The following is a 14,422-nucleotide window of genomic DNA, read 5'->3' on the forward strand; positions in this document are numbered from 1 at the left end:
GCTTCCTCAGCTTCTTAGAAGAAATAAATAAAAGCCGATATCATAAACAATGTAAGCTGTTAACGATGGGGTGAAAATTACATCCATTCCCTGGCCAGAGTGCAACCCGAGCTCTAAATCACAGCAACATCCATTAAATAAAGCAGCTCGAAGTGGCCTCAGCATAGAGTAGCTCTCATTTTTTCATACAGTAACTGATGCATTACTGTATTCTACGCCGTGATATATCACTGGCTCTGTCAGTGAACTCATGATGGCTGGTTTCACAGCTATACTATATTTTAAAGCGCCTTGCTGGTCTACGGGTGGAGACGCTTTCTTCTCTCTGAAATAATCAGAATCCTTAGACACGGGTTTGAATAAAGGACAGTGATGAGTCTACCTAGATACACCGAGTATCATTTTTCGAGTCTTCTTTAGTCTTTATAACGTAAATTCTGTGCCTGCTTCCTTTGAGGGTTGTAATGGGAGTATCTTAATCTCTACATGTCCACAATAATCTGTGCACGCCTCTTCACAGCTGTGATATTCAGGCTTGCAGTCGGGTACTTGAGCAAAACAGAGGCAGCTCACCTCCAATTATCCGTTCAGAGCACCGCACTACTCGCTGGAGAGCTTTGCAGTTGTAGGCGGTGCTGTTGCCATACATACAAATAGCTCCATTCTTTCTGCCAGTTTCCCAAGGGGGTCATTAAATATCCATCTTATCTTATTATTATCACCTAAACTGTCCTCTCGCCTTTCTTTAGCGCTCCTTCTAATTTGCAGTGATGGCAACCAATAGACTGACAAAGACAGATGAGATAGTGAGGGAAAGTGAAGTGATGACTGATAAGAACTCTGGAAACATCTCCTCCCACGTTCTCTGCAAAGCTGCACATTCTAGCTGACGTCACGTCCTCGCGTGCTAATGAGTTTGCAGAAGTGCACAAATCTGATTAGCTGCATACAAATATTGGGATTTATTGGTGTTGCAACTAACGTTTAAACTTAATGTTTACTGAGAAAACGTGTCCCCCGGTTGTTTTTATTGACCTGTATTTATGTTTTGAACACTGACAGTATGAAAGACTGACCGGATTTCCTGGTTTGAAAAACACAGTTGCATTTGTTTGAACAGGCACCGAGGGGCCGTCCTCTGGTTGTATAGAAGTCTGTGATGCTGAGGAAACTAATGTGTGTAATCCATTTTTAACTTACCTCAATAGTTTTACTTTGATTTCTTTTTTCCACTTCTGTGTCTGTCATGCTTCATTTCTTAATTTTGATCTGATCATCTACAGATTGAGGTATATACTCAGGTAACTGTAGTAATACTGTGAAAGGCCTGGGCTACTGGTTTTCTTCTTAAATCAGCTTTTTCAGTCACTATGTGATCACACATCACACTGCATTCAATCATCAGTTATTGTTAGTCTCTGGCTGTCTTCCACGGTCTCTTTGTTGTCCTGTCTTCCTCCCATTAGCCCCAACTGGTCGAGGCAGAGGAGCCTCTCCCCGAGTCTGGTTCTTCCACTTCCTGTTAAAAGGGAGTTCTTGCTTTCCGCTGTTGCCAAGTGTTTGCACCTTCACCTTCAACCCATGAATTGGGCTTTGTCTGCCTTTAAGAGGAACAACCTCATGCATTGTTTCAGGAATCCTTAGAACATATCAAACAATAGAATTAATTAATCAATATGTCTGAAATCAGCTGTCTGCCTGTCACTAGGTAATGCAGCCATCTATTTAGACTTAATGTAAATTGTTTTAAATGGTCTAATTTCACACGGGTCGCTTGATGGCACACTAACGCTTGTGTGAAAGACACTGGATGCTTATACTTCATGTGACCGTGAAGGCAGATGGTGAAAACAAAAACATTGTCTTTGGTTGAGTCTGGGTTTGTTTTCTCTGAGTACAACATGCAGAGATGAGCCACAGAGAGGTTGCCATGTCTTATCAAATCAGCCGATGCTCACGCTTCACAGCCATCAGTGCTGAGAGGGATAAGAGGCTCCTTCAAGCGTTCTTCAGCCATCCAAAAATACGCCTCACTGAGATCTTAAAAGCCGTGAGCCTGCCAGCAGAACAGCAACAGAGATGGAGGGAGTTGAGTCTAAAGCAAACAGCAGAGGCTTCAGAAGGCCAGGACAGGGAATGAGCAGCCAATTAAGGCTTTGGTCCTGCCTCTAAGCTGCCATAATTTGGCATGACTGAACTTATTTTGTCAGTAAGGTCTTTTTTGTGACAAAATAGTCGTCTGTACTGACTGTTGGCAGGCCGAGCCTCAGTGGAACAACTGAGGGATTTAAGGCTGCTTCGCTGGAGACAACACACAGCTCAGCACTCACAGCCGAGCTCGGAGACTTTCAAAAACACTGCTGTTTAGTTTCTGCTTACTGAAGTCACAGATGTAAACTGTTAACAGACTGTGTCACCTCGTCAGCAGCACTGAGGACTGGTGTCCAAGGACAAGGACACATGGGCTGTAAATCCAGCTGTACCGAAGCAGCTGGGATGGAGCTGGTTCTGCTGGCACAGAAATCTCAGCCCGCTGAAGTAACTCGCAGCACAACAGAGAAGAAATCCATTCATCATAGAGAGTGTGATGTCGATACAGTCATAAACTCTCTGCTGGGCAGTGTACTACATCAGAAATGCACGCTGAAGGGCCAGCTTTCTGTGAGCAACCAACTGCACCACAGTGAAAGTCATCCAGGAGATGTCATCTGAAAATATGTGTTGTTATTGCCATATTTAAATTATAGCAGCGGCTGAGTAACACGTCCGTGGATGTTTATCAGTATCAACACAGAGCAGTGATTTATGCTGCAGGGGCAGCTTTCTGCAAAACTACTTTTCCAGCTCTCTTTTGTCTGTTTCAGTCAGTCCCTCACAAACACGACCCAGTGATACCCAAAGTCCGTTCATCCATCCCCCTGTGCTATTATATATCAGTTCTACAAAATCTTTTCTTTTGAACACATTTTAGTCTCTGAATTCTTGCCGCCCGGGCAGAGAGACGATGGCTTCTGCAGACTACTCTTTAGCTGTTGGGCTTGTTTGTTTTGGACACCGTAGTGCTCTGTGGCAGCCGGTGGTGTGGTGAGCCGAGGCAACAGAATGTCAAATCGAAATATTTGACATTATAACAAACGCACAGCAACTGGTTAAATAACAGCAGTGTTAACTTTGCAGCTGAGATGAGCACAGCGGGTGGAGGGGATACACTTTATTGACACACAATGGTGTGGTGTGGTCATCTAGAGTACACGATCACTTGTGACGACACTTCATATGTGGAGTGAGATTTCTAACAGCACTACAGAATGGCTCAGTCCAGTGGCTGAGTGGACAGTTTCAATACAGCTTCGATGTACGACTTTCATGTTACAGTGCATCTGGACTGTATCTTAGAAACAAAGCATCAATATGTATCAGACTTTTGCAATGACGTTTTTCATGCACACAGACAAGTATCGACTATTTTGTTTTGTTAAACAAATAAAAAGACTTTAAATGTATCTGCTGCTCTTTCTGCTAAAAATTCTGAACTGTAAGAAAATGTCTTTGTGTTCATAGTAACCATATGTTGTTGTTTTTTCACTCTTCTCTTGATTGAGAACTTTTAAAATTTCATTTTGGTCAAATATAAAACAACTCTTATACACAAACTTTCTCTTGACACAAAGAAGGAGAAATGGTCAGCGAGTGCTCGCGGTTATTCAGCATAGAAATGTTTGCTGGAAACCTGGTTGTTAAAAGGTTATTAAGGTTTATATAATTTATTATATTTAAACCGAACTTGAAATAACCCTCTGTATTTCACTCAGAATAGCTTGAACTGTTGTTATGATGCAACACAATAGACTGACTTCTTAGAAAGTTGGTAAAAAACAACAAGAAATGGCACACAAAAGTCCAAATGAAGGGTCGCAGCGAGTTATGCCCCTGACTGTGTGTGTGTGTGCGCACGTGTGTGTGTGTGTGTGCGTGTGTGTGTGTGTGTGTGCGTGTGTGTGTGTGTGTGTGTGTGTGTGTGTAGTGCGGAGGGTCACTCCACACACCGTGTGTTGATTCTCATCAGCATCACTGATGCCAGGGGGAGAGACTAAACTTATCACAGATGAGGCTTGAAGACAGTTCCTTAAAGAGAAGTGTGTGTGTGTGTGTGTGTGTGTGTGTGTGTGTGTGTGTGTGTGTGTGTGTGTGTGTGTGTGTGTGTGTGTTTAAAGAGAGGTTGGAGATGGCTGTGAGATGCGGGCCCTTTATCAGGCCTCCTGCCTTACACAGATAAGACAGGAATGCTGCGTATAAAGGAAATCAGGTGAGACGCTCCTCCAAACAAGCCGAGAGGAGAGGAACTGAGCGGCGCCTCCTCAGCGAGAGCTTTTAAACATCCACCCTGTGACCTGCTCTCAGTCTTTGGTGCAGTGATTTCATGCCAGTTGTTCAAGCAGTCGGCTTTCTTAGATATTCTGTGATGCATCTTTTGGAGGTGTTGCTCTTATCTTTTTCTTCTTATGTGTGTTCATGCCGTCATTTGAGACGCACGTGCACACACATGTTTTCTCATGTTCAAGTTATTTAAGTACAAATAATGTAAAAAGACAAAAATTTGTCTTCATGTTTTGGAAAAAGTGTTTTCAAGGTAAATAAATTTCAGTCTTTATGTAAAGAATTATGTAAAGTCGAGCTCGCTAAGCACTAAGTCATGTAGTGTTACCACAACAAAGACTTTCTGCAGCTGAAATGCCTCCTCCTCCTCATCATCATCATCACCGAGGCTTCTGGTTAGAGAAAAGTAAATTCCTTAATATTACACTAATTAAAAATATGAAGAAGCACATGTTTGGTTGTGCAGATGATCTAATATGTCAGATGCCAAATAATTATTAATATTTGGGGTTATTTTTTCCCACTGGAGACGGGAATAAAAATAAACTGAAAAAAGAAACGTCGAATCCAATTATTCTAATGGAACAAAGGGAGGTACAGGATGAGGTACTGGATGCACATCCTTATTTTAGAAATGCTCCGATGTTGGGATCTGATGCTTTTTCATCACAGCAGGCTGCAGACCACACACAGCTGTAACCTGTTTATCCTTTTTCTTTTCAAGGAGAAGATTAAAATAATAATTTGCACAAATTATGTTCATAAACTTCCTGCTTCATAAACATTTTTAATCAACATTTATGATTAAAAATCTTTCAAAATCATTTGGATTGTATTAAAAAGTTTTCAGTATTTATTTCTTTTTTAATAATAGCTCCTATATTTCATTATATTCTTCTGCTGTTTTAGAGCTTTGCAGTTCTGCAGATTTACTTAGTTTCCAGCTCTTTAAAAGTTCAGCCGCTAAAGAAACGACTTAAACATGTTTTCTGTCTAATGGCCATGAGAGGGCAAAACGTGCAACCCACACGCTGGTCCACCGTGACATGGATGCAGTAAGTCGCAGTAATCTGAAGCACCAGCAGAGGGAGATGTTTTTTTCAAGCCAACATAAAGTAATAACGGGGAATTAACACATGCACATACATATTAGTCTCACAGCTTAATTGCTTCTGATGATTACGGACTCTGAAACGTGCACCTCGTGTCTATTAGCAGGTTGGTTGTGCAAAGGTAGAGCATGTGAAAAAAACAACCTGTTACTGATGGGTGTATTGCTTCAGTCAATAGTTTAAAGACCAAAAAATTGTTTCCTGCCTTAAAACAATAACTTGTGTCAAATAAACTTCGGGGATCTGAACCAAACTCCCCCGTCTTCAGCTCTCACTCATTGTCTCACCCAGTCACATCAACCTGAATGACACCGTGTGAGAATACCTGGGCTTCAGGGAGGTTAACATCCAGGATGACCGGCTGGCCGTGGGGCTCCCCGTTCTCTAGCCTGGAGTAAACCAGCTGGTATCCTCTGATCTGCCCATGCTGCTTCACGGACAGCGGGGGCTTCCAGCTCACCCTGAGGGCAGTAGAGTTCAGGGCCTCTACCTCCACCTTCCTGGGAGGAGCTCCAGGCACTGAAAACAAATGAGAGAACACAAATTACATTTAGAAAGTGGAATGTTTGATTTTGTGCGTCTCAATAGGTAGGCTACTATTAAACCACGTCTTCATGAGACTGTATTAGCATCTGTTCCTCAGAAGCTGAGTATCTCTGCCTTACTTTGTACCCTTTACTATTTCCACAGTAACGTTTTGGCGGCTGAAAGATTTGCGAAGCATGATTTCACCTTCAACAAGTACAAACAGACTTGTTGTGTGTTCAGATACACCTGATAAGTGTCACAGTGCCTGTTTTTTCTCACACTGCTCACTGTGGTACGCTGTCAGTGTGAATATTATTCACTGAAAAGCTTGTTGCTGTTTCTTTGTGCCTTCATGTGATTCACTTGTTGGCACTGCTTCATGATGGGAAGAAGAATAAGTGAGAAATTTGTTTCCTTTTATTTTCCTTTTTGTTAGAATTGTTTATGTGTGATTCATGCGAGTCATTTTTGGCAAATGCACTGGTGATTTGGTGAGGCTTTGGGGGAGGGGTGTGATGCTGTCACTCCCAACATCGTTTTTGGAGGTTTCACTGCTGTGTTTGGGCGCATTTTAACACACACCACCATATTTTCATAAAACGAACCAATTCGTTTTTAGAGTGAAAAGCCCAACAGACTATTTTCTAGTGTTTTTGTAAGCTTTTAGTGTTTCACTCTCACGTCACACAGGCTCAGAGACTGTTTCCCCTCAAAATCACAACTTTTACTTTGACATTCTCCACTTCCTTTGTCCAATACTGCACAAATCTACACGCAACCAGAGAAACCACAAGAAGGTTTTCAGTGCAGCAGCCACATTTAGCTTTGCAACAGCAGCAACACACATTTTCCACTAGCAGCCAGAGGTCGTCAGGTGATTGTGAATGAGGTCTAAACCCAAACCAATGCGTTTAATCTTCAGACCGCCTTCTGCTGCTGCCACTCCTGAGCCAACAGCCAACACTGTAGAAACTGGTGCATCAAACCACTCGACTGTAATGCTGAGGGACAGGAGAACATGTCTTTATTGTGCCGTTTTTTCCCGTCTGCTTTGTTCTGGCAAATGCTTCATGTTCCCATCTCTGTGAAAGAGTTTAATCTCAACGAGCCTGCCTCATTTAAATAAAATTGCAATAACTGTTGCATGGGGTTACGTTTATTTTAAATGGTGCCCACATGTCCAGCAGCAGATGTAGACGAAGACGTGTGGTAAGGCCTATCCACGGTCATTTCTCTTCATCAGTTGGACCACTTCAAAGTTTGACCTGACGAGGTAGCTACCAGCCTGGAGAGGCTGCAAGGATACGTGAAGGTCACTGGCTATCTTTGCAGGTTATCCACATCAAAGCTTGTCACATGGAGCCCCAAGAGGATGCTGGGAGCTGGGTTTAGAGCACACACACTTTCTACTTTGCTGCATATCAAAATAGGCTTAAAAAGATTCCTCTGGAATGCTTGGTCAGCTTCACAGGAAGGTGTAAATGAATACAAATTTAACTTCAATAAAAATGAGGAGATGAGGCTCTGCTAATATTAATGGAATTCACACAGAGAGAACAGAAAAGGAAAATACTGAAAAACAGGGAGAGAAAAGTGTTAAAGCAGCAAGCAGAAGTATTAAAGTAGGCAGAGGAAAGCTCTGCAACTCGGTGTCAGCACTTTGCACTTTCGACTAATTAGAATCGTTTAACCTTTTATAAAATCAGAGACCTTCCAGAGTCAAGCTTCACGCTTTGGAGGAGAAACGTCAATAAACCACAGTGTTAACTGCAAAAGCAAAAGCCAGTGAAGAAGAAGAACAAAATGAGCATGTAACAGACAACGGGATCCTAAAGCAGACTAAACACAGCTTTGAAGTCCATCTGCTGCCACGGATTAAAATAAAGCCAACCTCAGCTGAAAAGCAATAACGGTGGTCGATTTCTGACTAAAACGTCACTGTTTGTGGAAACAACCTCCTGTGGTCATGGGAGGAAGTGCATGCAGCTGCTACAGTTCATTTGTTTTCTAATGCATGCCTGATGCTAATCTGATGCTAATCTGAGCAAACAGAAATAACACAAACTGAAGAGATTTCTTTTCTTTTTCAGGAATGGGCTTTTCTATTTGCTCATTATTTAGCTGAGGCCTGAAAACGTAAGAGCAGGTGTTTCATATTCATTCTGTGGTAACCACATTTACTTTGATAGCTGCCATGCAACAGCCCAATAAAGACAAAGTATTTTAATTATTCAGCTATTCTACTGAACCAACCAGAGCTGGTTTGGCTCAATGGGAAGAGCAGCTGCTGTGAGATCTAGTGGCACAGGTTTCAATCCTATGTGACATTTGCTGCACATCTTCCCTACTTGCATGTACTCTGCTTGGCTGTAGCTCAGGCGGTACAGCAGGTCATCTACTGATCGGAGGTTTGGTGGTTCGATTCCTGGCTTCCCCTAGTCTGCATGCCAAATATCCTTGGGCAAGGTATTAACCCCAAATTGCTCTCCGATGCATCCATCGGAGTATGAATGTGTGTGAATGTTACTTAGAAAAGCACCTAGAACAATGTGCTTGTGTGAATGGGTGAATGCACAAGTTGTGTAAAGCGCTTTGAGTGCTCAGAAGAGTAGAAAAGCGCTCTATAAGAACCAGTCCATTTACCAAGTTTTCTTGCATCTGCTTTTTGGCAGAAAAAGAGTGGCTAATGAAAAAAGTGGTTGTAAGAAGGCAAAAAGCCGTTAGTGTCGAATCAACGTCAACAAGCCAACAGAAGTGAAAAACCAACCTGGAGAGGATGAACGTTGGGTTTCGGTGGCCTGGAGAAGATTTTCCGACAATAAATCAGGACATGCCGTTCTTCAGATTGATTTTATCGCTCCACGTCCTGTCTGTATACGTCCTCCTGCTTGCCTGGCTTACACTTTACAAAGGCCTCTTTGTCTGCTGGAGTTTTTATGATTTCACTAAAGCTAAATGTGCCGTGAGTGTGGACACGGGTTTACTTATCTTTAATTCCCACTATAACATGTAGATGCTTACTGCAGACTGTGAGACTCACACACTTCATGCTGGTTTTAAACTTGTAGGACCATCCTGACTGACAGCGTGAAGCCGGATCTTGTGTCTGTGGCTGCTGGGGGTTCTCTGCAGCGGCTGTCAAAGCTACTGCAGCCACTAATTGTCTCCTCTGTATCGCTCTCACTGGGTCCACTCTGTGTGCTCACTTCCTTCTGCACACATCAGATTAAACAAATCCACAACCTGAACGACCTCTGTATGCAGTTTGGATTTATTAGCATTTACTCACATCTTTAGAAGCTAGCTGAGCGTGTAAATATTAAACGTTGTTAAGAAGGAGATCCAGCGTCACTGCTTTCTCTTTGAGCACATGAAAGATCCCGTATGTGACAAAGTAATCTTCTCTCAGCACAAGAGCTGAACACTGAATTAAAACTTTATTCTTCAAACAGATATTGTTGGAAAGTTTACTTTTGTTTAGTTGGGTCACAAACATACAAACTGTTCTTATTCCTGCAATTTTAAAAATAATCATCAAAACTTTTAAAGTTCTCGTTCACATAAATGCTGTTTTGTCTCATGGAGTTTTTGATGGATAATCATGGAGTATAACAAGGTGAGCAAGTAGCAATCATAGAACAAAACATTTGATTTGTTGTGCATAGTGAATTTCTCAGCATGGAGGAAAAACAAGCAGCCAGATCGACTCCTTGAAACGTTGCCCTCTCACCTCAACATGAAATTTAATTTGAAGTGCTCCACACTGGCTAATCAAGGCTGTGATATCCTGACTTATCTTTAAAGTTCTCTGCAGTATTACAGTGTCCCACTGTAATAAAATAGGTGAAGTGATGGGAAACAGCTACACAAAAGACCAACAACCTCTAAAGTACCTAAAGATAAACTAAGCAGAGTTTAAGCAGTGCAGAGCAGAACAGAAATGCTTTTCAGGACCAGCAGAGAACAGTGGACATGAAAGCAAAAGCTGGGACAGTTATGTTGCATTTCCTGCAGGAGAAAGGGGAAAATGATAATGGCTGTTAGTTTGCTTTAAAATGTCAAATCAGCACATTTTCATCCCAAGGCATCAGTCGCAGCTGTGAGATCCTGTTGGCACCAGAAATGTGCACCAGGTATCAGTCGTGCTCTTAAACTATCGGACACATTAGAGGCAGAGCAGAGGGACAGACCACATGCAGGTGTCTGTGGTTACTGTCTAGCTTTGCCTTTGCTTTCACTGGATGATTTGTTCTGTGTTCCCTAAGCTTCGTACAAACCAAAGAGCTTTGGGCCTTCAACCAAAGCAAATCAACAGGACTGTGATTAAAAAACAAAACAAAATAAACACTTTTTAAAAAAATTAAGATTACTCAAAAACAAAATAGATTTCTGTTTAGGAGAGATCCCAAAATAAACTTCCATCAATAAATGAATACAGACTCTTAAATTCATGCAACGTTTATACACAATCTCTGAATCCAAAGGTCTGTTTTGAGCAGTTCTGATGTACGGTGGGTTTTGTTGGAGTCCTATCACACTTTTACTATAACTGCGTCACATTAATGACACCATGGGTCGACACAACTGCAGTCTTTGCCTTTAGACTGAGCAATGGCTGGCTACATTTATTTCTGATTTGTGTCCTATTAAAACCAACACAAGCAGGAGAATAAGCTCACAGAACAGGTCCTTTGTCTCGGGGCATCAGGGAAGCCGAGTATAACTTTGACGTGTCCCAGTGAGCAAAGTCCCAATCACAGCCTAATGAAATCTGTAAAAGAGATCCAATGCCTGTCTGACAAAACTCTGCTACGGCTCCTCTGTGCTCATATCAGAATAATTATAATATCTAAGAAGAAAAATTGTTATTCTCTTTAAATTTGAGTGTTTCCTTTATTGCAGATTATTAAAGGAAATTACAGTAAGCCAGGAAAGTTCAGCGTACGCTGCGACTATGTCAGGGAGCTAAACGAGAATGTTTTTTGTTACTCGGGCTGACACGGATAAGAGCTGGAAGGAGGATTCGTGGGAGAAAGCGTACACTGTGTGGAGAATGGACAGATGCTGGAGAAATGCAATGAGAGCTCAAAGTCAAATGGGGTGCAGAGAGATGGAAAGAGATGAAAAGAGTGTGAGATTCAAATTCAGTGGGTGTTCAGAAATAAAGAGTGATGAGAGACACCAGGAGAGAGAGAAGGGCAGCAGATGGAGAGGGTTAGTGGTGTGAGGAAGGAAACTGTGCTTCTAACACTATTTAGATTTGTCTCTTTGAGGTTTCACCCATAAAGAAATGCCATCCAGGAAAACAAACAAACAAAAACACTGGTCATAAGGTCACTGTTGGCTTTTGGCAAGTACTAAAATATTCTGTTTAAATCAGGTAACTGAAAACTGTTGGGCAGGTTTGAAAGAAGAGGGGTTAGTTTTAGAATCATCGTCAGGTTTGAGTAAAACCGATTAACTGCAGAGCTTTTATGTCCTTTTAGGAACGCTCTAAATATTTCAGTGGCATAAATTTTATTTTCATACATACATACATATACACATATACATATATATATGTATGTATTAGGGGTGCAACGATACTCGTATTGATATTGAACCGTTCGATACAGAGCTTTGGGTTCGGTACGCATATGTATCGAACAATAGCTCGTTAGCGGAGATTTGCCGTGTTGTGGCGTCAACGTCATTTCAGATTAAGGCTGACAGCACTAGTGGGAACACAACGAATATGACTGCACATTTACTCCGACATCATCCTAGTGCAAAGACAAAAACAACAAGCACGCATGCTACAAACTTTACCCGAGTCATTTAGACAGCCGTTAGCACACAATTCTCCTTATGGGGACCTGATATGTTTAATATGCTGCTGAGAATATAGCCCAGAAGAAGCATATAGCATAGCTTTTATTTTGGAAAGAGCCATTTCTCTGTAATAAACTCTCTTTTCCAAAGATGAGCGATTTGTCGATCAGATTAATTTTTTTATCCCTTTGTTTTTTCAGCAACATTCAATTTAAAAACTGTACTTTTGAGTTAAAATATATATTTATAATTTTAATAAATGACAAATTAAAACAGCATGAACATTTTTTTTGTATCGAAAAAATATCGAACCGTGACACCAAAGTATCGAACCGAACCGTGGATTTTGTGTATCGTTGCACCCCTAGTATGTGTGTATATATGTATATATATATATATATATATATATATATATATATATGTATATATATATATATATATATATATATATATATATATATATATATATAAACGAAATCTAATAGTGGTAAAGGCAGAGCTGGAGGTCATTCTTAGGCAGTACAAGACCTGAGCTGGCTCAGAACTGCAAGCGTTAACAGAGGAGAGGCCACCGTGCTGCTATACTTGCTGAGCCTCGGTGATATTGCACAGGACTTAAACTTTGATGCTTTGATTTCCTTGAGTGGTTCCAGAAAAGAGTCCATTACTCTTTGCTCTCATTGGTCATGATATGGCCAATTGTGCCTGCACAAAAAAGAAGAGAATCCTCTTGTAAGGATTTGTTGTAATGCCGTGTGTCTTAGAGATGTGAGCACTGGGCTGTGCTGCATTTGGACTCATCTTCAGCAGTGAAGGTAATAGCAAACGGATGCTGCTGAATAGCAGAGTATCCCTCCGGACTGAATCATAGTGTCTATTTAGCTTGTGCTTCAGTCCTGCCATGTGACTAACAACAGGGAAAGAGCATGCTATGTTGCCACTCAGGCAACTCTCCAGACACCTTGGCCTAGCAGTGCAGCACACCATGTCATCACGCTGGGAAAAGGGACACGCAGCCTGGCAGAGCATGACAGGCAGGAGCTTAGTGGCAGCTAAAGTCTCACAAAATGTAGTGAAATAAGGAAAAGCTTCTGTCTTGATGATTACGTCTATCATGGTGCAGTGAGAGTCATGACTAACCTTGACCCCCCTTGCTCAGAATGCGTGCTGAATACTCAGGTATGACATACTGTGTCATGCAGACATAACTACTGTGATATTTTAATTCCTAAAACTTTTCTGGGTCTGGTATCATCTCATCTGCAGACCATAAGCAAAAAGGCCCACTCCTCTGTACCTTAGCTTTATTTTCTGTGCATGTATGTACCTACTGCAGGTCTGTATACTGCTCTGTACAGACTGCTGACTGAGCTCGGCATTCTCCCAAAAACCTGAAAATAATCATGCGTTTTATTCATGATATAAGAAATTGTACTGAAAAAAAAAAGGGTCGCCGCCATATCTGTTATAAAAACACAAGTGATGGTGTTTTACAAAGACCGTTGACATTTGCTGCAGAAACCACCTGATATAAACACGACTGCACGGTTGCGATTTCTGTTGCACTTCTTGTCTGCTGCATTTATTAGAGCTTACTTGCACTAGCAGTACAGATAAGGAAGCTAAATTTATTTTTACAATTCTCCCACAAAGAGCACAAGGTTTGTTTTCAGGTGTAAATCAAAAGTCTTTGACCTAACAGATTAAACACTGAGTTACTCCAGGTTCAATAAAGAGCTGTGTGTATATCTGTCCTGTCGCTGTAGAAACTGTGTTCTACACGCAGGTTTTTCATGGGGTTTCCAATCTGTGCCTACAGGTTGGACAACTTTTTTAGCAAACAGGGTTAAAGATTGTTTTTTTTCTTGAGTGAACATATAACTAATCCAACATTACACACTGAAACCTGAGACAGTGGAAACTCCATGTTTAAATAGGCTTGGACTAAGTTGGCTGAAATGTTTGATCTCCTGTTCCTGAGGTGATGTCTAAAGAACCATAAAACTACTTTTGGATTTATGTCAAAACCAGAGCTTAAGTGCCGTATATGAAGACTACATGATGCACCACCACAGACTGCACAGCTTCATGACTTGGCACCAACTGTTGGCACTGTGCAGGGTAGCCGTGCGTATTAGTGGAATCAACAAGATTACAAATCCTACACCGGACTCTTAATCCAGTCCATCAATCTGATGTTTTGCAGACTGATTTTTATTCATTTACAAATTAACCAGTTTACTCCAAACCCTCCAAGCGTCTGAAGACCGGGTGCTGTATTCTGTATTTGAGCCATGCTTATACACTGCGCTTATGCACACTTTGGTGAGTGTTTGTAAGACTAAACTGCAGCAGCAGGAAATGAATACAAAAGAATTGGACAGTTAGTTTGAATGTTTCCCATGAAACCATCAACATACCATCTTCCTTGGTTCTGACTTTAGCTGCAGAGCTCTCTGGACCTGGCCCAACATCTGTGTGAGCCCTCACCCACACCAAATACTCCGTCCACTTCTCCAGGTCCTCCAAAATGTAGCTGGTGATATCAGGACCAATCCCTGACACCTGGTGGCGTTTCTGGTCCTCTCCCGTGA

At 41.6% G+C, this 14,422-nt stretch overlaps 1 protein-coding gene across 1 annotated transcript in view; it reads right to left on the bottom strand.

The window, feature by feature from the left end:
* ptprfa (protein tyrosine phosphatase receptor type Fa) overlaps positions 1-14,422 on the bottom strand; it is a 270,063-nt gene that overhangs the window by 91,935 nt on the left and 163,706 nt on the right. Inside the window, exons 11-12 of the mRNA XM_085373280.1 lie at positions 14,249-14,422; positions 5,815-6,008 (exon numbers count right to left, since the gene is read on the bottom strand). The exon at positions 14,249-14,422 is cut by the window's right edge and continues 132 nt beyond it. Of these exons, the coding sequence (XP_085229406.1) occupies positions 5,815-6,008; positions 14,249-14,422 (368 nt within the window). The remainder of the gene's footprint in view (positions 1-5,814; positions 6,009-14,248) is intronic.

The sequence above is a fragment of the Diplotaxodon limnothrissa genome, linkage group LG15, assembly GCF_057381915.1.
Source record: "Diplotaxodon limnothrissa isolate DT_005_m linkage group LG15, D_limnothrissa_male_GT1.1, whole genome shotgun sequence".
NCBI lineage: Eukaryota > Metazoa > Chordata > Actinopteri > Cichliformes > Cichlidae > Diplotaxodon > Diplotaxodon limnothrissa.